The sequence below is a fragment of the Littorina saxatilis genome, linkage group LG17, assembly GCF_037325665.1.
Source record: "Littorina saxatilis isolate snail1 linkage group LG17, US_GU_Lsax_2.0, whole genome shotgun sequence".
NCBI classification, from domain to species: domain Eukaryota; kingdom Metazoa; phylum Mollusca; class Gastropoda; order Littorinimorpha; family Littorinidae; genus Littorina; species Littorina saxatilis.
The window spans coordinates 30,892,738-30,916,380 of NC_090261.1; the positions used below are offsets into that span (position 1 = coordinate 30,892,738).

General features: G+C 40.3%; 2 protein-coding genes across 2 annotated transcripts; one reads left to right on the forward strand and one right to left on the reverse strand.

Annotated features, from left to right (window-relative positions):
• Positions 1–487: 487 nt before the first annotated feature.
• On the forward strand, positions 488–10,209 carry LOC138952754 (L-2-hydroxyglutarate dehydrogenase, mitochondrial-like). The gene is made up of 9 exons (XM_070324475.1): positions 488–611; positions 906–1,036; positions 2,585–2,736; positions 3,158–3,289; positions 4,675–4,878; positions 5,274–5,441; positions 6,324–6,481; positions 9,236–9,367; positions 9,675–10,209. The coding sequence occupies exons 1-9, from the start codon at positions 499–501 to the stop codon at positions 9,868–9,870; spliced, it is 1,386 nt and encodes a 461-aa protein (XP_070180576.1). The 5' UTR covers positions 488–498; the 3' UTR covers positions 9,871–10,209.
• A 6,275-nt stretch (positions 10,210–16,484) lies between these two features.
• On the reverse strand, positions 16,485–23,595 carry LOC138952752 (THUMP domain-containing protein 2-like). Its single transcript, XM_070324472.1, has 10 exons — positions 23,428–23,595; positions 22,809–22,959; positions 21,578–22,086; positions 19,804–19,881; positions 19,455–19,507; positions 19,148–19,235; positions 18,124–18,198; positions 17,833–17,947; positions 17,278–17,401; positions 16,485–17,056 (listed from the first exon to the last, which is right to left on the reverse strand). The coding sequence occupies exons 1-10, from the start codon at positions 23,506–23,508 to the stop codon at positions 16,582–16,584; spliced, it is 1,749 nt and encodes a 582-aa protein (XP_070180573.1). The 5' UTR covers positions 23,509–23,595; the 3' UTR covers positions 16,485–16,581.
• Positions 23,596–23,643: the final 48 nt, after the last annotated feature.

A 23,643-nucleotide genomic window follows, 5' to 3' on the forward strand; every position in this document is an offset into this window, starting at 1 on the left:
GTTTCTGTGTACTGAAATGCGTATAAACTTCTTTTTTTTCCCCCAGATAGCTCAGTTTTGTCACAAATAGCCTCCAAAGAAATATTAATTTTCACTTATACATCTGTCAGCATCTTCTTTTGGGTATAAGCTGTGTTGTTGTATTTGGTAGATTACTTTACAGTCAAAATTATGACATATAAAACGACGCGGGACTGAACGCATCTCCCATTTTAAACTGATTAGCAAAGAAATTTAGCAACACTCACACAAATGACTATCACGCCATAAAAACTTTCGGTCAGAAAACAATTAGCCTCTTTACTCTTTAGCAGATCATGTTGCCTTCTTCTTCTTCGGTAGATCCGCCCCCAGCTCACCACTCGTTAAACGGTTTCACACTCGATCAACATCAGACAGCACCCATAAACAAGGCAAAACAATGTCAACAGTGCAAGGGAGCCTACTCAGGTAAAAGAACAGGAGAAGATAATAAAGAACATGACCTTTCAACTCAAGATGGCGGCGCCCGTGCTCTTACGAAAACTTGCTGCTTGTTCAGCTGGATACCAGCAGATTACGCGTTGTTACGGTGCCACAATACTATCTGCAAAGCGTCGTTTCTCCAACGAGTAAGGCACTGTTTTGTTTTATTTTTACCGGTTGTTTCCTATCTTTAATTTTGAAGGTAGTTTTTGAATTATTCACGTCAGCTGTTTGCAATGTCGTCTGCTGCTACAGTGCTGGTTTTCCTGTTCACCTACCAGCAAAGTTTGCTGGAGCTTCTTCTGAAGTGCTTTGATAATACTTACCTTTGGATATAGAAAAATTACCATTTGCGTTGTCGTATGGAAGAGTAAAGGCTTTGACTGATGTGTTAGTTTTTAAATTATTGAATGTGTGTGTGTGTGTGTGTGCTTTTGCAGTTCTAAAAACAAGACAGATTATGATGTCGTCATTGTAGGGGGAGGAATTGTTGGCATGGCAACAGCCCAGGAACTTATTACACAACATCCCAACCTTTCGTTTGCAGTGGTTGAAAAGGAGCAAGAACTTGGTAACTATATTCTCTTCAGCTTTCTTTATTTCAAAGTCCTACATGTATGCATCATGCCACCTGTGTGTGTTGTGCCATACAGTGTGTATTTGATAACCCTATGCTATTGCTATTAATGATGAATGTCATTTAGGAGCAGGCTTGTCAACTTGAACTTAGCTGTAATAAATAAGACCCCCCCCCCCCCCCCCCATGCACTGCAGAACCCCATACTGCCTTACACTTACAGCTAGTGTGACTAAGAAATGTCTACTTCAGTGCATCTAGTGTCTGCAGTTCACCAATACTACTGTGAAACCTGTGTTTTAAGATCCTCCATTTTAAAGCTACCTCTGCATCATGGCCCGGTTTTTTGAAACTTTCTCTTCTCATTGTGTATATTCTCCTGTTTTCAGACATCATCACTGTTAAAAGCTTCTCTTTTTTTGCTTTTTGAGGTCTGAAAATAATAGAGATACCATTGTATTGTATTCACTGGTTAAATATTTAATCATGAACTAGAGTAGGATAAACAGTGGCGTTGTACACACATGCATCTAATATGCTGCTGTACAATTTCTGAAGCTCACCAATACATTTTGTACTCACCATGTTTTTACATTTAGTCAAGTTTTGACTAAATGTTTTAACATTGACGGGGAGTCGAGATGAGGGTCGTGGTGTGTGTATGTATGTGTGTGTGTATAAAGTGATTCTAAGAAAACTACTAAACCAATCTTCATGAAACTTCACATGAGAGTTCCTGGGTATGGTACCCCCAGACGTTTTTTTAATTTTTGTGATAGATGTCTGATGACGTCATATCCGTTTTTTTGTGAAAGTTGAGGCGGCACTGTCATGCCTTCATTTTTTAAGCAAATTGATTGAAATTTCGGACAAGCCATCTTCGACAAAGGCCGGACTTTGGTATTGCATTTCAGCTTGGAGGCTTAAAATTAATTAATGAGTTTGGTCATTAAAAATCTGAAAATTGAAATTATTTTGTATAAAACGATCCAAAAATAATGTTATCTTATTCTTAATTATTGTCTGATTCACAAAACATATGTTATATTCGGATTAAAAACAAGCTCAGAAAATTGAAAATATGAAAATTATGATTAAAGTTAAATTTCCGAAATCGATTTAAAAACAATTTCATCTTATTCCTTGTCGGTTCCTGATTCAAAAAACATATAGATATTTTCTGTTTGGATTAAAAACAAGCTCAGAAAGTTAACAAGAATAGAGATACAGAAAAGCGTGCTATCCTGCTCAGCGCAACCACTACCGCGCTGTTCTGGCTTGTCAATTTCACTGCCTTATCCACGAGCGGGGGACTGACAATGCTATGGTTATGGTCTTGGTGAAAAAATGCAGTGTGTTCAGTTTCATTCTGTGAGTTCGACCGCTTGACTAAATGTAGTCATTTCGCCTTACGTGACTTGTATTATAATTATTGCAACTACTCACCAGATTGGGAAAACAGTGGCACCATAAGTGCAGACCTGTATTTGCTGTGCCCTTCTGCAGCTCACCAATATTCACATCTTTTCTGCATTCTTTCAGCTGCTCACCAGAGTGGGAAGAATAGCGGCGTCATACATGCAGGTATCTACTATGCCCCGGGATCCTTGAAAGCTCGTCTGTGTGTCAAAGGCCTGGAGATGGCATACAAATACTGTGACGAGCATCAAATTCCTTACAACAAGTGTGGAAAGGTAAGTGTCCGTTGTTCTTGAAATAAGACAGTGACTGTGACGGTTTAAACTTTTGAATAAAAGAAGTAATGTTCCGAAATGATGAAGTTTGGGTAGACTGAAGATGAATTGTTTCTGTCATACAAAATATTTCTGCCTTATAAGTTATTTATTCAGTTTATTGGAGAAATAGCATTTAAAAGCAGCTTTTGGCAAATCATTTAATTAATCGCATGTAGTCCTATCCCTAAACACTGAGCACTTTCTTTTTTAACATTTATCACAAATCATTCACATTCTTCTCTTCTAAACATCCTGGGTGTAGCAGATTATTTATTTAAATTTCTACCTTTTTCTTTGCCATAATATTTACAGAACACACTTTTCTGCATGACTGTGTTGAATGTATTATTTTTCATTTTAACTTTTACTTTTATTTCAGCTGATTGTGGCGGTGGAACCGGATGAAGTCCCCAGACTGGACAAGCTGTTAGAGAGAGGTGTGGAGAATGGTGTCAAAGATTTGAAGATGGTCGGTCCAGAGGGAATCAAAGAAATTGAACCAAACTGTGTGGTGAGGCCTTTTGATCAGTGGCTCTGTTCTATGCTTTCTGTGCGCAATGATTAAAGGCACAGTAAGCCTCCCGTAAACCATCACAGATACTGTCAGGCTGTTACACACAGTACGCCTCCCGTAAACCATCACAGATACTGTCAGGCTTTTACACACAGTAAGCCTCCCGTAAACCATCACAGATACTGTCAGGCTTTTACACACAGTACGCCTCCCGTAAACCATCACAGATACTGTCAGGCTTTTACACACAGTACGCCTCCTGTAAACCATCACAGATACTGTCAGGCTTTTACACACAGTACGCCTCCCGTAAACCATCACAGATACTGTCAGGCTTTTACACACAGTACGCCTCCCGTAAACCATCACAGATACTGTCAGGCTTTTACACACAGTACGCCTCCCGTAAACCATCACAGATACTGTCAGGCTTTCACACACAGTACGCCTCCCGTAAACCACCACAGATACTGTCAGGCTTTTACACACAGTACAAACACCCTTTCATTTAAACACTCACCGCTTGAGAACATCTTTTAACATTTTTCTCCTTGAGAACTGCTGTTTATATTGTTCTTTAGCATGTACATGAAAATTTGAAGCATTCAAATGTCAACAAAGCTGTTAAAAGCAATTATTAACTGGGTCATTCATGCACACTGTTTGTGTATTTCACTGATGAATTGAAATATCGAATTTGTAAATGAAGTTTGATTTTGCGATAGATGTTCTTATATAATAATTATTTATATATCACATATTTGAGTAAAACAGTGAAGGTGCTTCTTTTAAACTTTGTGGAAATATTATTGTTCTGTTCTGCACTTACAGTTATATATATAATCACCAACAATTTATAGGCATACAAAAGAGATTGGACATTTTGATTGGAAGATGTCTTGATTCTGTTCTTTCTGTTATGAACAGTGTTATGCTTAGACATGTACTGCAATACATGAAACAAGAACAGTAATCTGAATTTGATGCGTTCAAATAATTTCTTAGTAAATTTTAAGGGGCTTATTGTCCGTCAGGTCTTAATTGCCTATATTGGACATGAATTGGTTTATACGATTCGAGTTTTTACACCCTCACGGCTTTTGATGTATGCGTGTTTAGGTGGTATCAGCCATCTGCACTTATGGTAGAATGACCAAGATCTTTAACGTGCCGTTGTGGTGACACGGGGGTGGGAGATGGATACCGTCTCTGGGTCTGCACATAAAGTTGACCCGTGTCCGTCCCGGCCCGGATTCGAACCAGCGACCTTTCGATCACAAGTCCAGTGCTCTACCACCTGAGCTACCCGGGCCCCCAAATCATTTCTGTACAAATCATTTCTTACAGAAATGTATGACTAATTGTACAACCTCCACGCACAGGGTCTGAAAGCCATCCACTCTCCGCACACTGGTATCATTGACTGGGGCCTGGTGACCAGACACTACGGCAAGGAGTTTGAGAAGCGAGGGGGGCGGGTCTACACAGGTTTTCCTGTGTTGGAACTGCGACCTACACTCGAAGGGGATGCAGGCAGCAAAGATGGCATCAAGTACCCGGTCACCATCATGGGAGATTCTTCAAAGGTTAGCTGAATATTTTTACTTTCAGAATCATATTTTGAGAATAGATGCTGTATATTGCAAAGTTGCATTTATTATTCACCATTTGCTTGGCTCCTACCGTTTGCCCGCTGCACACACACATACACTTGAAGAATTGGGGAATCTTTGGAGGGACGAAATGTTAGCTTGTATGCGTGTCTGTGTGTGTATGCATTCATGTGCGTTTCATGCATGCAAACATGTATGTGTGCGCAAGAGTGAGAGAGTGTGTGTGTGTGTGTGTGTGTGTGTGTGTGTGTATCTCGATATGAGTTTGTGCCCCTTTGTATGAGCCCTGTGCTCATTCCTACAACTAAATCTGTAATATTGAAGACCGCATCTATGACATTTGTATTCTTATATTTTTCTACTCACAGGATCAAATACTACGCAGTCGTTATGTGATCACCTGTGCTGGCCTTCAGGCAGACAAGGTGGCATTGTTATCAGGCTGTTCCTCAGAGCCTCGCATTGTGCCTTTCAGAGGGGAGTATCTTCTCCTCAGCCAGGACAAGAGTAACCTGGTCAGGGGGAACATCTATCCGGTACGTTCTTTTTAATCATAAACAGAAACAAGTTACAAGGATGCATAGGTAAAGGAGAATACAAGACATAAATGAGAAAATCAATGTTTCATTTATCTTGTTTTTACCCAAGTTGAAGAATGCTCTTATAACCAAGTGCGTGAAACACCTGAATCACCTGCGGAGGCAAAGCCAGTCAATACAAAGAGGAGTGAGTTCGGGCTAAGTCAACTCATAATTGTCTCCCAGGTACGGATATATCCGTACCCACTCATATGGCTCTATCTGACCAGGTACGGATATATCCGCTCAGACTGTTAGCTTCAGTCGCTTCCTGTAACGTCCATCTAACGCCTGCATTCCAGCGTGTTGATACACAGATACTACAATTCTGAGTGACCTGCTGCAGCACAGCTGGTCTCGAAAAAAAACCACTTGGTCAACATAGGTGGGGTACAAAGTGTTAATAGGCCTATACAAATCTACTGTTGCTGAAGTCCAAGGTTTGCAAGAGCATACCAGGAGACAACAGCAGCCACACCCTATCACAAACAGCTCCACGCATCTAACGGGTGTCCAACCAGCGATGCGCAAGAAACGTAGAGCTACTATAAATAGCACACGCTTTAGGCTGGCAGACAACTCTGTCAGTGCAGAGCAGCTGCTGTGAAAGGGGGACTACTGTGTCACCCCTCATCCTAGGTAAAAGCCTGGAAAATCTATCGGGGCTTTTAAGATGGTTTACATGGGAATGAAGATCGTGAGTCATCATTCAAGCATTGAAATGTATCATTCTAGCTGCACAGATGACTTTCTGTAACCATTCATCGTCGCATTACTAACAGCAGGCCCGTGTTTTTAATCAGTAATGCAAAAACGTTTAATATATGATCTGTTTTTTAGGTTCCAGACCCACGGTTCCCCTTCCTGGGTGTCCACTTTACGCCACGCATGGACGGCAGCATATGGCTGGGACCTAATGCTGTTTTGGCATTCAAACGTGAAGGATACGGTTACACCGACATCAGCGTGCCTGACCTTTTTGATGCCTTGAGCTTCAGGTAAGACAGTGTGTGTGTGTGCAGGCATGTGCGTACATGTGTGTGTTGGTCAGTTCTTTACGCAGCAGTTACTTATCACAGTGGCAGCCATACCTTGCTTATGTGTGATGAATAATAGTCTGATGTTTGTGTTGTTTACGTTGCCTTTCCCTTTTTGTGCATTGACAATGAAAGCATGGTTTGAAAGAGAAGTTTATTACACATATTCATATCTTTTGTTCAGGGCTGTGAAAAGGTGAAAGGCAACACCTAGAAAAAACTTGCTTCGTAAACTCTGAAACATTTTTTGTGAACATATTAAGATGCTTTAGGGAGGTTTGTCATGATGGACTCTTTCCCTTCTTCCTAAGGCTGTCTTCTTCTTGGCGTTCACAGCTTCTTTTTTTTTGCGTAAGCGCGTGTACCCGTGGTTTGTTAGAATGCGCCGTGCGGCCCGGGTCCTCCGTCTTCAGCAATCGAGGTTTTCTGTCGGGGTTACCTCACCCTTAGCTCATAGCCCGTACGTCCTACCCTGAGAACACAGGGGGGGAGGATTTGCTGGGATCCCACCCGGAGCTAGGGTTTTAATGCGCCCTTAATCGCATTAGATGAGTCCCGTCAATGGACGATGGAGCATTTCCTGGTAGGAAACACCGCCAGTTTGGTCCGCGGCCGCAAGCGGCTGATCTCCATATCTGAAGACCGTTCCCCTATCCGCCACCCGGGGACGCGCTGGGTTGGGGGTGGTCGCCCCACTGAAAATCCCACACTGGGTTAAGGAAGATCAGCCTGTCCCAGCTAAGGCTGTCAGTGTTGACATGATTGCTATTTAGTTTTACTGTTGCATCTTTTCATTTTTACATTTAGTCAAGTTTTGACAAAATGTTTTAACATAGAGGGGAAATCGAGACGAGGGTCGTGGTGTACAGTAGTACCTGCCATATCCGGTCACCCATTAGTCATTGCAAAGGTGACCGCAAATATCAGGTGGCCGTTCATTACAGGCCCCCTCCTCCTCCAAAAAAAACACCAAAAACACGATCAAGTTTTCATGAAGAAAAGAAAGCGATCATCCACGAGCCGCCGATTCATTGTCTCTGTTAGTTTTGCTTTCGTTTATACATCTTAATTATTTGCGTGTTTAACTCGATCGTCCTGGCTAAGCTATTGTTTCGTATGTTTCTATGTGTATTGTTTGGATTATTATATTATGTATTTGAGTGTCAGATAAACAAGTGTTTCAAACTCACATCAGCTGTGATCGATCCGGAAGTGACTGCCGTAAATGTACATGTATGCGCATGTCTGTATTTACAGTTTGCGCATGCGTAAGTATTCATGTCGTCTGCTCGTGCTGTGCCGTCTGCACACAACACACACACACCGTCACACACACACACACACACACACACACACACACACAAGCTGGATATTAATGATTCAAGCACTTTAAGTTTGATACTGAAGGAAGTAACCACGTACGAAACAAACAAACACAAACACGCAGCGATCGCTCACACTCCAATGTAAACAAAAACAATCTTGAGTTTGACTCATCAGCTTTATTAACAGGCGATACATGTGTTAACAGTTATAGAAAGTGGACAGGTGCTGATTTCTAACGGCCAGATAGCAGGTGGGAGGTGGGTGGGCGGGGAGAGCCACAGGCGCTCGCCCGCGAAAGTGACAAGTGGCCGTTAAGTGGCCGCTCCTGTCGAGTAAGAGGGGCACCTTAGGGCAAAAATCAGTGACCGTTGACCGCGTCAGACAGGTTAACGGCCATTAAGAGTCAATTATAGAAGGAAAACTCATTAGTCATGGGAAAGCTGTCCGCTCCGGGCAGGTTCACGCCCACGAAAGGGCCGGAAATGGAAGGGACTACTCTCTCTCTCTTTTTACATTTAGTCAAGTTTTGACTAAATGTTTTAACGAAGAGGGAGGAATCGAGACGAGGGTGTGGTGTGTGTGTGTGTGTGTGTCTGTCTGTGCGTGTGTGTGTGTAGAGCGATACAGAGTAAACTACTGGACCGATCTTTATGAAATTTGACATGAGAGTTCCTGGGTATGATATCCCCTGACGTTTTTTTCATTTTTTCGATAAATGTCTTTGATGACGTCATATCCGGCTTTTTATAAAAGTTGAGGCGGCACTGTCACACCCTCATTTTTGAATCAAATTGATTGAAATTTTTGTAAAGCAATCTTCGACGAAGGCCGGACTTCGGTATTGCATTTCAGCTTGGTGGCTTAAAAATTAATTAATGACTTTGGTCATTAAAAATCTGAAAATTGTAATTAAAATTATTTTTGTATAAAACGATCCAAAACTACGTTTATCTTATTCTTCATCATTTTCTGATTCCAAAAACATATAAATATGTTATATTCGGATTAAAAACAAGCTCTGAAAATTAAAAATATAAAAATTATGATTAAAATTAAATGTCCAAAATCGATTTAAAAACAATTTCATCTTATTCCTTGTCCGTTCCTGATTCCAAAAACATATAGATATGATATGTTTGGATTAAAAACACGTTCAGAAAGTTAAAAAGAATAGAGATATAGAAAAGCGTGCTATCCTCCTCAGCGCAACCGCTACCGCACTTTTCTGGATTGTTAATTTCACTGCTTTTGCCACGAGCGGTGGACAGACGATGCTACGAGTGTACGGTCTTGCGGAAAAAATGCAATGCGTTCAGTTTCATTCTGTGAGTTCGACTGAGCTTGACTAAATGTTGTATTTTTGCCTTACGCGACTTGTTGTATTTGCAGAGGGCTGAGGAAGCTAGCCTGGAAGCATCTAGGCTACGGGATGAGGGAGATGTACAAAGGTATCTACATAAGGGCTCAAGTCAAACAGCTGCAGCGTTTTGTGCCGCAACTACGACCTGAAGATGTCTCAAGGTAAGTTGGAGTGTGCTGCACATACTAGTTAATTAAGACACACAGAAGCTTGTGTGACACACATCATTTTTCATCACTTCTCCATCATACAATGTACCTACAATTACAAATAGGTTTGCTAAAGCTTTTTTCTATTTCAAAGTGTCACATTTATGTTAAACACAGTTTCCTTTGTCCATTTAAGTGTTCATTGTATCCGTTTCACATGCAATTTTTGTTCTTAAATGTCTTCGGTAATTATTCATGTTTTCTGCAAAAAGAACATCTGCATTTAGAAATAATACTTTTCTCTCCGTCCATTTTGCAGAGGACCAACAGGTGTACGAGCTCAAGCCTTGGACAGGGACGGCAACCTGGTGGATGATTTTGTCTTTGACCAAGGAGAGGGACAGCTAGGGAAGAGAATCATCCATGTTCGCAATTCTCCTTCTCCAGCCGCCACTTCATCGCTCGCCATAGCAGAAATGATCGCTGAGAAAGTGCATCAGACCTTTCAGTTGTAACGAGAAATTTGCTTCAGAATAGTGGGCTCTTTTTGTGCTGCTGTTATGAATATGATCTTTTTTTGTGTGTGGACATTTTCAAGGTTATATTCATTGTGTAAAGAATCATGGGACATCAGAAGACTGGTACAAAAAATTCAGAATTTCATAGAGGAATGATTATACAGTAAAACCTGAGTCTAGCGGACCCTTGTTGTAACGGCCACCTGCTACATACTGACAGTTTATCATGGCACGAACACGATTTCAACAATAACTAACCTTTAACGGACGGACACCTGCCACTTACGGACGCGGACACGATTTTTCGGACCGTAGGAAGTGTAAACACTGTCACAAACGGACACTACGAACATGAAAACGCAACTTTGAAAAGACGAAAACAATACATGGCGGCTCTTGCTCCTCGAACTATCGCGAGACGAAAAGAAAAAAAAATCTCGCGCACGATAGAATCCGCGGCGACTTCCTTAGGAGTCGGGAAGACGCAAATCTTGTGTATCATCAAGGATAATGACCCAAAACGCGACTTACGACCGAGCTTTTTGGGATGATTTACGACTTTTGCGCATATTTCGAGCAGACGAAAACACAACATGGCGGCTCTCGCTCCTCCAACTATCGCGAGAAGAAATAAAAATGAAATCTCGCGCGCGCGAGATCCTGATACATCCGGTTTTTTTCTGCACACTATCTTGTCACGACGACTGTCTTGTTGACAAACGAAGATTCGCGAAAGAAAAAAAAAGCGCCGACTCTTGAGTAGAGAGCTAATAAAGTAATCGCTAATCGAGCGAAGTGGCAATCCGCGGCGACTTCCTTGGGAGTCCGGAATACGAAAATCCTGTGTGTTGTCAAGGATAATGACTCGGTGTTATCTAGATGGTGAGAAGGATAGCGAAGCGAAAGTACGCAAAGAGAGGAGCCTGTACGAAGACCTCAACGATCGTGGTCAAGTTTAGCGATGCAAGGCGACGAATCATTCATATGAGCGGAAAGATGATTCGGGAGAAAAGTCGTTATGCTTTCTATCGAGTTAGGACATTCGGATTTTACTGGTTGCGCCACAATGTCAAATGTGCTTCACTCAGCGGGGAGCGAGTATTACGCCATGAGTAAATATTCTTTGAAATTTGAGTTCAAGTTGTTCTGCTGTAATGTGTGTGTATGACTGTGTGTGTGTGTGTGTTTTGATATGACAGTAAACTGCAACTGTGTGTTTGTGTGTAACCATGACAGTAGATACACGGCAACCAAATTCATGACCGCCCGGGCCAAAAACTCAAACCCCCCTTTTAAGCCCCCCCCCCCACCCCCCCCTTTTACGACCTAATTTTCAAGGTTTTTGCAAAGTCGTAAACAGGGGGTTCTGCTGTATGTATTCAATAGCTCAATTCTCTCTCTCTCTCTCTCTCTCTATTTTCAGTGCTCTTTGTAAAATATTGGCCCGGCCCCTCCACCTGGGAAGAAAGGACACCTGTCTAATAGGGACACCATTACCATACCCCAAGGGTGTCCTTTAGGGACAGGTTTTACTGTACATTAATTTATGTATTGGTTGGGCAATGAATGTGGTGTGAGCGAAGTTATCAGGGATAAAATGCTCTTTCTTTGTTAAATTGAAGTGAATGACTTAAGAAAATAGGATTGTATAACCCCTGTAAAAGGATGATGATTTTGTTCTCGGTCACTTTCCATTGAGAGAGCAAATTTTGCTCTTTTTAAACATTTTTTTAGAAGGGTGTAATATGTATACACTGTGAATAATGTGGTGCTCTTGCAATTCTCAACCACTACACATAACTAAAGCAGTGTGTTTTGTTCTGGGTGTTTGTGCTCTGTACATGCTGCTTACGTCCTTCAGAGGACTGGTGTTAGTGGTTGATTATCGAAAGGCTACAGCCGTCTTAATTACTAAACTTTTTTTTTCCATTTCAAGTGATTTGCCTGTGATACCAATTTCTCTTTCAATTTTTTATGGGAGAATGAGGAATTTGTACATCATTGATTTTTCTGACTTTTCATATGCATGTTTATTGTATCTGCTTTCCTCAAACCCAGGTGTCCCTTTGTATTTTGTCTGGTAGTAGCTAGGTGACTATTGTTATTATTCAGCATTATTTAACCGTTTTCATATTATTTTGTGATTCTTTGAAAGCAGCACAATTTTGTGCATCATCTATTCTTTCTGCCATTAAGGCACTTGTTCTTTAGCAGATAGCTAAGTTAGTCTTTGCAGGGTTCTAGCTGTCACCTTTAAAAAATATTGAGCTACTGAAACAATGTTGAAAATTTGAAGTACTGCTGGTTCATATGTATAAACAGACCTGGGAACCCCTGTTTTGCACTTGAAATATTCTCAAAGAAACTTGGCGTATTTTCAGAAAAAATTAGTGCACTCCACACGGCATTCGAACATCCAAAATACTGGGTCGACTTCGGGATGCGCTTGTGAAGAAAAGTACCGTATTCTAGGATCGTATTTTATTCCAACGACAGTATAAATCGTGTTTTAGACAATAATATGGCAAAATGGTATTGTTTCCCAGGTGTGTATAAAGTGGATGACTTTGAAGCGATAGAATGTTATGTTAGTCCTGCTTTAAGACTCCTCCAATTGTGCACTTCTTGCATGTCTTTTAAAGTCTGTTTCCATTTACTCTTCATACAGCTTGTAAATGTGACAGGGAGACTACCGTCGCCCTTCACAGCAGACTCTGCAGAGTTGTTGGCCTTAGAAGTAGGCAACACCTGTGGATTGTAGAGTTCTGTTTGTGATGGGGTCTGGCGGCTTTTGTCTCTCTGTATGTTCATGGATTCCTTTGCGAATGCATAACAGTTTTTATAGGGCTTAGAAATAAGCTCTAAAATTCTCAATCCTGTTTGATTGGACTTCGCCTCCAAAGGTGATTGTGGTGTTTCGGCACTCGGTTACATAAAGTAACCTTCATTTTTAAGACCCACTCATGATGAAGGACCTGATTTACAAAGTGTTGAGTTCTTAACACACTATGCACTACATGTGTAAAACACAAAATCTGAGAAATGTAGGTCTTGAAAGAGAGCGAGTCTTATAATGGAGGCACATTTACCCCCCGCGGGTCAGGGGGAAGAATTTACCCGAGCATGTCGTGAGAGGCGACTTACGGATTCTGTTTCTCCTTTTACCCTTGTTAAGTGTTTCTTGTATAGAATATAGTCAATTTTTGTAAAGATTTTAGTCAAGCAGTATGTACCCCCCGCGGGTTAGGGGGAGCCCCATATTGGTTGGGACTAGAAAGAATTTACCCGATGCTACCCAGCATGTCGTAAGAGGCGACTAACGGTTCTGTTTCTTCTCTTCTTTTGTCTTATTTCTGCCTTACCAGTCCTTTCACCTATATTTCCTTCCAAGAAAACTCTCCCTACTATTCCCTGCAGTTTTCCAATTCTTTTCTTGTCTTATTTCTACCTGACTGGATCCATCACCTTTATTTCACTTACCAAAAGTCTTCTTTTCCACATCCTTATTTCTCTGCACCCCGCATGTCGTATGAGGCGACTAACGGATTCTGTTTCTCCTTTTACCCTTGTTAAGTGGTTCTTGTATAGAATATAGTCAATGTTTGTACAGATTTTAGTCAAGCAGTATGTAAGAAATGTTTAGTCCTTTGTACTGGAAACTTGCATTCTCCCAGTAAGGTCATATATTGTACTACGTTGCAAGCCCCTGGAGCAATTTTTTGATTAGTGCTTTTGTGAACAAGAAACACTTAACAAGTGGCTCTATCCCATCTCCCCCCCCCCCCCCCCCCCCCTTTCCCCTATCCCATCTCCCCCCTTTCCCTCGTCACGATATAACCTTCGTGGTTGAAAACGACGTTTAACACCAAATAAAGAAAGAAAGTCAGTCAAGCAGTATTTAAGAAATGTCAAGTCCTTTGTACTGGAAACTTGCATTCTCCCAGTAAGGTAATATATTGTACTACGTTGCAAGCCCCTGAAGCAAATTTTTGATTAGTGCTTTTGTGAACAAGAAACAATTGACAAGTGGCTCTATCCCATCTCCCCCCTTTCCCCGTCGCGATATAACCTTCGTGGTTGAAAACGACGTTAAACACCAAATAAAGAAAGAAAGTAAAGAAAGGAGGTACATTTAGTAACACTATAAAGCAAACGTCTGAGAAAATTAGGTCTTATACAGTAGTTGAGGGAGTCTAATAATAGAGGTTCCACTGTATTATTTTTTAGTTGATGCATGAGAAATGTAGAGCCTTAGGGTGATTTACAAGGTGGGCCAGTGCCAGGTCTTCCCAAAAGACAGTGACCTTTACAAGTTTTAGCTTGCAATACAGTAGTATTCTTTTTTTCCTGTTTTTCTTGCTCAAGTCCCATATTGTGTGCATTTCACACAGATCTCACTGTATAGTTTAAGTTTATCTTGACGTTATTTTTGTTAGAATGTATATGTATTTGATGTTTAAATAGTATGGTTTTTATTCATAGTTAATATGTAAAGTGCTCCCGCAGTGGGGCACTGCGGTTATGAAATTAAAGGCCCCTCCTGTTTTTGGAACCGCAGGAGCTTTCTAGTTTGCTGTTAGGTAGATTTTTGGTTCCTCTTTCCTGTCATGCTCTCTTTTTCTTCATGAATTCTTTTCTTTTTTCTGCCTTCTTGCTCATTCACCTGTATTTTTTCCAAAAATCTCTTCTCTTGCCGCTTGTCTCGCGATTCATGTATAGTTTAATCTGTTAGTGTTCTGATGTAAGTCCAGCAGTAGATAGGTTAAGCCTATTTTAACATACTGGAAACTGGTAATCTTCCAGTAGGTATTAATTTAGTTTTACTAAAGCCTGCTGGGACACAAGTAATGGGTTAGTGCATTTGTAAACAGGAATCGCTTGACAAGTGGCCCCCTTCATCCCCCCCTTCCTCGTCCTGATATGGCTCTGCGTAGTCGGCTGGACGTTAAGCAACAAATAAACAAACAAACAAATGTAAAGTGCGGAGAGCACAGTTCACTGTGGTTCGCGCTATATAAGCTCTCATCATTATTATTATTATAGCAACTATGTATATGTAGCATGAATGTAATAGTATCTTTAAAAGAAACATACACAAGTTTTTGCATTTCTGAAGTCGCTAGCCCCCCTTGCCCCATACACATATAGACACTTCCCCCTCACAATGGTGATTTTAGACATTTACACTTTTTTGTAGTCCGATTTAGTGCCAAAAAAAATTGCATTTTTCTGTTACGTACCAGTATGTAAATCTAACACACAGCAGAATGTAAATTGCCAATCAACATGAATAACGCATGTATGTATGACTAATGTGAGAAGAAAGTTCAGAATTCATGTTTCATAACATGGTAAAAGTTGTCAAAAGAATGTTTTGTTCACTTTGAAATGTGATAAAGCAGTTACTCATTCTTGTGTGCCTTAATGTGTCTGTCTTGATCAGTCATGTAAATGTTCTCAAATCCAAACCTTTTTTGTGTCAGATTAAAATCATAATCATATTATAAAGAATTATTAAGGTGTACAGTTGATTCCTAAAATAACGCCTTGAAAACTGCTTAATTAATATGTACTATGGAGATTTTGTGTCAGAATATCTATGGAAGAATCAGTTGAATATATTTAATGCAATAATGCAATGCTCTAAGGCCAAAAACAAAAATAGGTGTGGTTACGGTAACATAGCCAAAAAAAATAGGGTAGGTAGGTAGGCAATCACTTTTTTTTTTTTTTTTACTTTTTTTTCTAATGTGTACAAATTAAACCTACCGTACTTTCCGGGTGACAAGGCGCTTTGTTATCTAAGACGCACCCCCTTCTTTTTAAAAAAAAATTGTAATCCAGTCACCCATTGGACGCAGAGGGCCAATAGGGCGCACCAAAATGACCCAGTTTTTGCCATGAGAGGTGGTTCCCCTGTCATATCTGAGAGAGGAAACACTTCCTGCATCGGGGTCAGTGACCAAAGGCATTGTGATAGCTGGGTGGCCTTGTTAAAAGACATGAGAGGTGGTTCCCCTGTCATATCTGAGAGAGGAAACACTTCCTGCATCGGGGTCAGTGACCGAGTTTAACAGAGTGGAAATCTGTGTGTGCGGCCAGATCAAAGGCAGGGCAGTACCTAGTAGCTGAAACATGCATTATCACAAGTTGTTTGACTGGTACTCAAGCGGTCTCTTTGATTTTTTTCGTATTTCATACACGGATTAGGCGCTTCGTTATACAAGACGCAGGGGTCGAACTCGAGGAAAAAAGTCGCGCCTTATGACCCGGAAAGTACGGTACTTGACAGGGAAATAAGTGTGCGACACGGGCGCTTTCGCTTTCATTGCGTTTTTTGCACTTGTTTTTGTTGTTGTTTTTTTGGACAAATGTAATAAAAAGTTATAGGATCGGCCCCTAAAAATAGGGTAGGTCGGGTTACCGTAACCACACCTATTTTTTTTTAGGCCTAATCATAATGCAATATTTACAATGAATAACAAACAGTGGAATGTAAGTGTATATGTGTTGTTGTTTTTGTGTCTACGCATACCCTACAAATATTTGACAGATGACACACAAACACTCTCTCTCTTTCTTTGACACACAAGGACACAAACACACAATAAAGCTGTTCATAAACACTTATTTAAAAAATAAAAAAAACCCACTATTTCCTTTATCTTGCATAAACACAATTGTATGCATATCCACAACATATACTCATCAGACCTCTTTCACATCTTCTGGTTTTTGAAGCACCATAAGAAAAGCGTGTGTTTCACCTAGTTTCAGATAGTGGGTTGACAGACAGTAAAACTGTGTTCTGTCTTGCTCTGTGTCTGTCTCAGTTTCCTCTGCAGCTTCGTTCACACTACTAAGATCTGTCTTGCTGGTACCGTTTTCTTCAGTGCCGTTTCCCCCAGCATCACACGTTTCTGCAGATTTGCTTGCGGTGGATGTCAAGTTATCTTTTGCTGTGGATGTCAAGTCATCATGTGCAGTGGATGTCAGGTCATCTTTTGTGTGCTGGTCGGCAAAGGCTCTGTTGCAAGGTTTTGGTGTGTCAGTCTTGCTGCTCTGGTGAGCAGAGGAACCAGTATCGTCGCTGGTGTGTGGAGACTTGTGAGTGTACTGTGTCACCACAGGGACAAGCTCCTGACTTGTGAGCAGGACTGCAAGGCCTCCTGACACCAGCAATCTGTCAGCACAAAGAAATTGCAAAGAAAAAGAAAAAAACAAAACAATTTATGAAATTGTTTCCGGGGTAAAAAAATAAAATAAAGCGGAAGAGCAGTTTTTCATTAAAACTAATACAAAAATGGAAAAAATATGGTGTGTTTTTTGTTTTGTACATGGCAATTGTTCTCACACACACATGCACACACACACACGCACATGCTCCCTCTCTCTCTCTTGTACCTGTACATTTCCTGTAGCAAGTGTTTGTAGAACTCTTGAAGGTCAGGAGAATTGACTTTAAACTTCTGTCCAAAAGGCGCATCACACACAATCCTGTTCACGGTTGAAGCTTTCAATGGCATGTCTGTGTTGATCAATTCAGAAAAAGGAAAAAGAGAATTAGAAATACAGTTGCAAACTGCTCAAAAGTACTGGATTTTGGGGACTACAAGTTGCTTCGCTGAAAAAGACACAAAGCCCACTTTTATGGTATACTAACACTACACATTTCTGTAAAGCAAATAAGTACATTGTAATATAAGACCACAAAAAACTGAGAAAATCAGATCTTAAAGTGGCGAGTTTGAAAATGGAGCTAAACTTGCAAAAGTTATAAACAGGATTTCTTAGAAAGCAAGCTAGATTCAACGGAGGAAGTCTTAAACTGAGGGGTTATAAAAAGTTGTTGGACTTTACCAAGAGTCAGTATGGGGGAAAAGGTGTACCAGGACCCCTAGCATGAATCTTGAAATCAGAACCAATCTCTACATTTCCTACATATGTACTTGCGCTTACTAAGTGCATCTGCTTGAATGAGCTGAATGTGGTTGTTGAGACCGGCGAAGTCCACATTTCCGCTTCCTGCTTTCAGCTGATCACTGTCCTTGTCACAGCCAATGAAGGCAACACCCTGTGGTCATACAAAAAATGTCAGGAAAGTTTATTCAGGGAAACCTCATCTTTTTGTTTAGACACATACACACACACACTTTCTCTTTTTCTCTCTGACTGACTGTCTCTCTCGCTCTCACTCACACCCTCTCTCACTCACACCCTCTCTCTCTCCCTCTGAGCGACTGGTTGTACCTGAGAATATTCTTTCGCTGCTTCCACAAGGATGGTAGCTTTGCCACACATAGGATCCAGCACACAATGCCCTGGCTGAAGAAGTAGAAGAACAAATATACAAACTCTCACAAGTGGGGCAACAACAGTTCTATGATTTTTTATTTCAATATTGCTACGCTTAAATCAAGAAGCAAAATAATTTGTTCAGGCCTTCAAACGTCTTGAAAAATATATCTCTCAAAATAGAGAGTCCTAAAATAAAGGTTGCAACATAATTTTAAGATTGAACAGTATAAGTCAGAGAAACCAAGGCCACAAAATAGATAGAAATGTTGCTGTACATTTAAAACCACTATTGAAGAAAAGCATCCTTGATATGAAGATATTCAACAAAATCAGAAATACTAACAAAAAAGGTATAGTGATACCAATACCAGTACAGCAAACCTCCAAACATCTGAGAAAATCTTTCTTTCTTTCTTTCTTTATTTGGTGTTTAACGTCGTTTTCAACCACGAAGGTTATATCGCGACGGGGAAAGGGGGGAGATGGGATAGAGCCACTTGTCAATTGTTTCTTGTTCACAAAAGCACTAATCAAAAATCTGCTCCAGGGGCTTGCAACGTAGTACAATATATTACCTTACTGGGAGAATGCAAGTTTCCAGTACAAAGGACATAACATTTCTTACATACTGCTTGACTAAAATCTTTACAAAAATTGACTATATTCTATACAAGAAACACTTAACAAGGGTAAAAGGAGAAACAGAATCCGTTAGTCGCCTCTTACGCTGGGGAGCATCGGGTAAATTCTTCCCCCTAACCCGCGGGGGGTATCTGAGAAAATCAGGTCTAATAAAGGAGGTGGTCTTAAAATGGAGGTACATTTACAGTTATGATCAGAAAATTTGAGAAAGCATGGTCTAAAAAGGGGGAAAGTCTTAAATCAGGGGGTCTTCAAAGGTGGCGTCCATTGTAAATCAGTTAAATAATCATGGGTAAATGGTACATGTACTTTCAAATATGAGTGCTGCACCTACCTCAATATTTGCAAGGCTTGCCATGATGTAGCAGACAGGTGAACGAAGACCAGAATTCAAGATGTACTTTCTCTCTGATATTGGTTCCCTGAAATTGTCAAAAACACTTGTAGACGCGAACCTCATTAACTAATATTCTAGAAAAGACGTGTTTTCATAGTTTTCTTGTCTTTCATTTTCAAGAACACAAAGGTTTGATTTTTTCACTTTCCTGTATTTTCATATTGCAGCCCATTAACACCAAATGTTAAAAGTACCCACTACAAAAGTCGACCCTGTCAAAGTGTTTGGAAATAAAAGACGCTACCTTGTCAAAGGGATTCCGACTGTCACAAAATCATCGTTCAAGTGGACACAAATCTGCAACAAAAAAATGCTGTGAAACATTTCAACAAACAAACAAACAAAAATCGCAATTAGTTTTATCTCAGTTGGCATGATTGTGCCTAATCAGTCACATCATTCTAAGGCATTCTTAAAAAAAACTATAAAACTCTTGAGTTAAAATCTTTTTTTGCATACATTATACGGATAACATGCAGACACAAAATCTGTGCTTCTTATTTATTGTGAGTGCTTTAAGTCACAGACAAAGAAAAGACAAAAAAAAAGCAACTCGGTTGATAGTCAAAATCAAAGTGACAAAATAGCTCCACCTCCATTTCTGGATGTTGCAGATTCACTTCCCACTGTGTCGTCGAGGTCAGCGTAACAGCCATCTCTCGACATAAGCGCTGAAAATAAAAATAAAAATAGACAGGTACATAAACAATGAAAGACAACAACAAAAGCAGTCCTCGGGACACAATCAGTGCAACAGGGTCTTACCCTAGCTATCCTCATTGTTGGCTATGTGTCTCACTGTCTGTAACAGATAATTGTTAAAATTTGCATAGCAACACTCAGATGAGTCGACAAAACAGACAATATCAGCTGAACATTTAGACTCAGCATCAGGAAAGAAATATGAATAAACCTGACATGGACAGAATTTGACATTGTAAACACACAAAGCAATAATAATTAAAAAAACGTTAAAAAAATAAATAAATAAAAATATACACAGGTTATTAAGCAGTTAAGAAGAAAAACATTTCCGGGTTACAAGGCGCTACAGCGCATAAGGCGCACCCCCTTCTTTTTAAACAAAATTGTAATCCAGTCACCCATTGGGCGCAGGGTGCCGATAGGGCGCACCAAAATTAAAAAAGTATACCGGTAACAAAGGGTCGAAGAATGAAAATAAGCCTGAAAATAAGCCGCACATCAAAGGAAGAATACAGAGTGGAAATATGTGTGCTCTGGAGTTTAACCTATGGGGCGGTCTCTTTGATGTCTTGAGAGGAAACTTGGCCAGGGTAGTACCTAGTAGCTGAAACATGCATTATCACAAGTTGTTTGACTGGTACTCAGGCGGTCTCTTTGATTTTTTTCGTATTTCATACACGGATTAGGCGCTTGTTATACAAGACGCAGGGGTCAAACTCGAGGAAAAAAGTCGCGCCTTATGACCCGGAAAGTACGGTAAGAAAAACAAGTCGCGTAAAGCGAAAATACAATATTTAGTCAAGTAGCTGTCGAACTCACAGAATGAAACTGAACGCAATGCCATTTTTCAGCAAGACCGTATACTCGTAGCATCGTCAGTCCACCGCTCATGGCAAAGGCAGTGAAATTGACAAGAAGAGCGGGGTAGTAGTTGCGCTAAGAAGGATAGCACGCTTTTCTGTACCTCTCTTCGTTTTAACTTTCTGAGCGTGTTTTTAATCCAAACATATCATATCTATATGTTTTTGGAATCAGGAACCGACAAGGAATAAGATGAAAGTGTTTTTAAATTGATTTGGACAATTTAATTTTGATAATAATTTTTATATATTTAATTTTCAGAGCTTGTTTTTAATCCGAATATAACATATTTATATGTTTTTGGAATCAGCAAATGATGGAGAATAAGATAAACGTAAATTTGGATCGTTTTATAAACAAAATAATTTTTTTACAATTTTCAGATTTTTAATGACCAAAGTCATTAATTAATTTTTAAGCCACCAAGCTGAAATGCAATACCGAAGTCCGGGCTTCGTCGAAGATTACTTGACCAAAATTTCAACCAATTTGGTTGAAAAATGAGGGCGTGACAGTGCCGCCTCAACTTTCACGAAAAGCAGGATATGACGTCATCAAAGACATTTATCAAAAAAATGAAAAAAACGTTCGGGGATTTCATACCCAGGAACTCTCATGTCAAATTTCATAAAGATCGGTCCAGTAGTTTAGTCTGAATCGCTCTACACACACACACACACACACACACACACAGACACACAGACACACGCACATACACCACGACCCTCGTTTCGATTCCCCCTCGATGTTAAAATATTTAGTCAAAACTTGACTAAATATAAAAATCACACCAATACAAACCTGAGGTTGCAGCCATTTTCTACATGATCCCCTGCACTTGGCAGAAAACCTGAAAGTTGGCGTACCGGTTCCTTGCCCGGGAGATGGTATGGAGTTTGTCCCCTCAGTTTTGTCGTCACCACAGACTTTGCCTTCTTCACTTTCACAAGAACTCAGAAAAGGTGTACTGTCCAACCTGGGTCTCTTTTCTGGCACCTCACCTGGACAGTACTCTGTATCTGAGGTTTGCTGGATTTCCACATCTTGCTCACAAGCGTTATCTGGAAATTGTCTCTTGATCAGAGAGTTTTTGCTAGGATGGTCTGCCTGCTTTTTTCTTTCAGAATAACTTTCAGGCTCAGTCGAAAAATGAAAGTTTTTTTGCTGGTTGTGTCGTGTTTCACCAGTTTCATGAGATTGTTTCTCTTTCCGTACTTTGCGTAATTCTCTTGTGTGTCTCACAGCTCTCTCCAAGCTGCTGCGATCCAGAATCCTCTTTTTCAGTGCTCGCAGAAACTTGACTTTATCTCCTGATGTAAAAAAAAAATGATGGAGAAATTCAGTATTTAATAAAAGAACAACTTGCTCAACCAAACAGCCCTGAACCTAAGGAGTGAGAAGACAAGATGCAGAAATAAACGACACACACAGGGATACACACAAAATTCACATTATCAAGACTATTTTGTTGTTGTGCTATTCTAATAGAGAGATCTATGCATTCATGCAAGATAATTAAAAAAAAGTTTGTACTCTCGGCAAAATTTCTCCAGAGACACTGTGATATTAACTCTATGAACAAAATCAGCAAAGATATTATTTGTAAATAAAACATCACAAAGATAATCAGACAAGATCTGAGAAACAAAGGGAAGTAAATCAGCTAAGATATTATTTGTAAACAAAACATCACAAAGATAATCAGACAAGATCTGAGAAACAAAGGGAAGTAATCACTCTAATATTATATATACATATGTGCAATAGAGTAAGTGAGAATTATGGGAAACCACCTGAGAGAATAACAAGCAGTGAAATTTGAAATGAGCAGGTGACTTCATCTTTGCTTGTTATATTCTCTCAGGTGCCAAGAGATTCGTTCCACATAACTTTCACTTACTCTATTTCACATGGCGTATGCGTTTAGAGCTCTTACTTCCCCTTGTTTCTCAGATCTCAAAATAGTGCTATGCCTCATTTGTTTAAGATAATCAGACACGGTTTTGTTGTATAAAACAAGTCAGTATCATACCCGGTGCTTTGATCTCTGATGTAGGAAAGTGCGTGACAGTTGTAAATATCCTCTCCGCTGTCCTCAGATCAAACAAATTGCTAGCACTTGCTGCAGAAGCACTGTTCGAATATTCAATGGTAGAGAAAACTTTTCCATCCTGAACTTGCACCTAAAACAAATATATAAATATATTATAAGCACAGCATTTTCAGAATGAGACCAAAGATGTAAGATGTAACCATGCAGTTCGCTAATCAAAATATGTGACAGATAAAGCGAACTCTACATAAGATCGATATCTTGCTGAGAACTGATGCAGTGAGTGCTTTCAAAAAGGTGTAATACATGTGTGTGTGTGTGTGTGTGTGCGCGTGCACGTGTTTGCATGTGTCTGTCTGTCTGTTCATGAGTGTGTGTGTCACTGTGTGTGTGTGTGCCTGCAGGCCAATGTGTCTGCAAGCTTAATTTGTTAATATTATACCCTGAGGGGCCAAGGGGGGGTGTGTACTTGTATTTTCCTTTCAAAGACTGAAGAGAGAGAGAGAGAGAGAGAGAGAGAGAGAGAGAGAGAGAGAGAGAGAGAGAGAGAGAGAGAGAGAGAGAGAGAGAGGGAGAGAGAGCTTGCAAAACGACAGACCGTCTGGCATTTAAGCTTGCTGAGCAGTTCCTCCTTGGCAAACAACTCGGTTCCTCTGCCACACGTTGCGTGGACTTGCATATCGCTCTAAAGGCGATAAAAATCAGTTTCAAGAAGTCCAACGATTGCATTTAGCACGCATGTGTTTTGAAAGGGCCGATGCTTGATTCAAGGGAAAGCACTCTGAAAATTCGTCAAGGGAAATAACGCTGCTAT

What these genes read in the sequence shown, in the direction of transcription:
- LOC138952754 (XM_070324475.1), top strand. Translation starts at nt 499, where the DNA reads ATGGCGGCGCCCGTGCTCTTACGAAAACTTGCTGCTTGTTCAGCTGGA. An exon ending in AAGCGTCGTTTCTCCAACGA is followed by an intron (nt 612 to 905) that starts GTAAGGCACTGT and finishes GTGCTTTTGCAG; the next exon opens with TTCTAAAAACAAGACAGATT. An exon ending in TCAGGGGGAACATCTATCCG is followed by an intron (nt 5,442 to 6,323) that starts GTACGTTCTTTT and finishes TCTGTTTTTTAG; the next exon opens with GTTCCAGACCCACGGTTCCC.
- LOC138952752 (XM_070324472.1), bottom strand. Translation starts at nt 23,508, where the DNA reads ATGCAAGTCCACGCAACGTGTGGCAGAGGAACCGAGTTGTTTGCCAAG. An exon ending in ATCAGAGATCAAAGCACCGG is followed by an intron (nt 22,087 to 22,808) that starts GTATGATACTGA and finishes TTTTTACATCAG; the next exon opens with GAGATAAAGTCAAGTTTCTG. An exon ending in CAAGCCTTGCAAATATTGAG is followed by an intron (nt 18,199 to 19,147) that starts GTAGGTGCAGCA and finishes CTACTTCTTCAG; the next exon opens with CCAGGGCATTGTGTGCTGGA.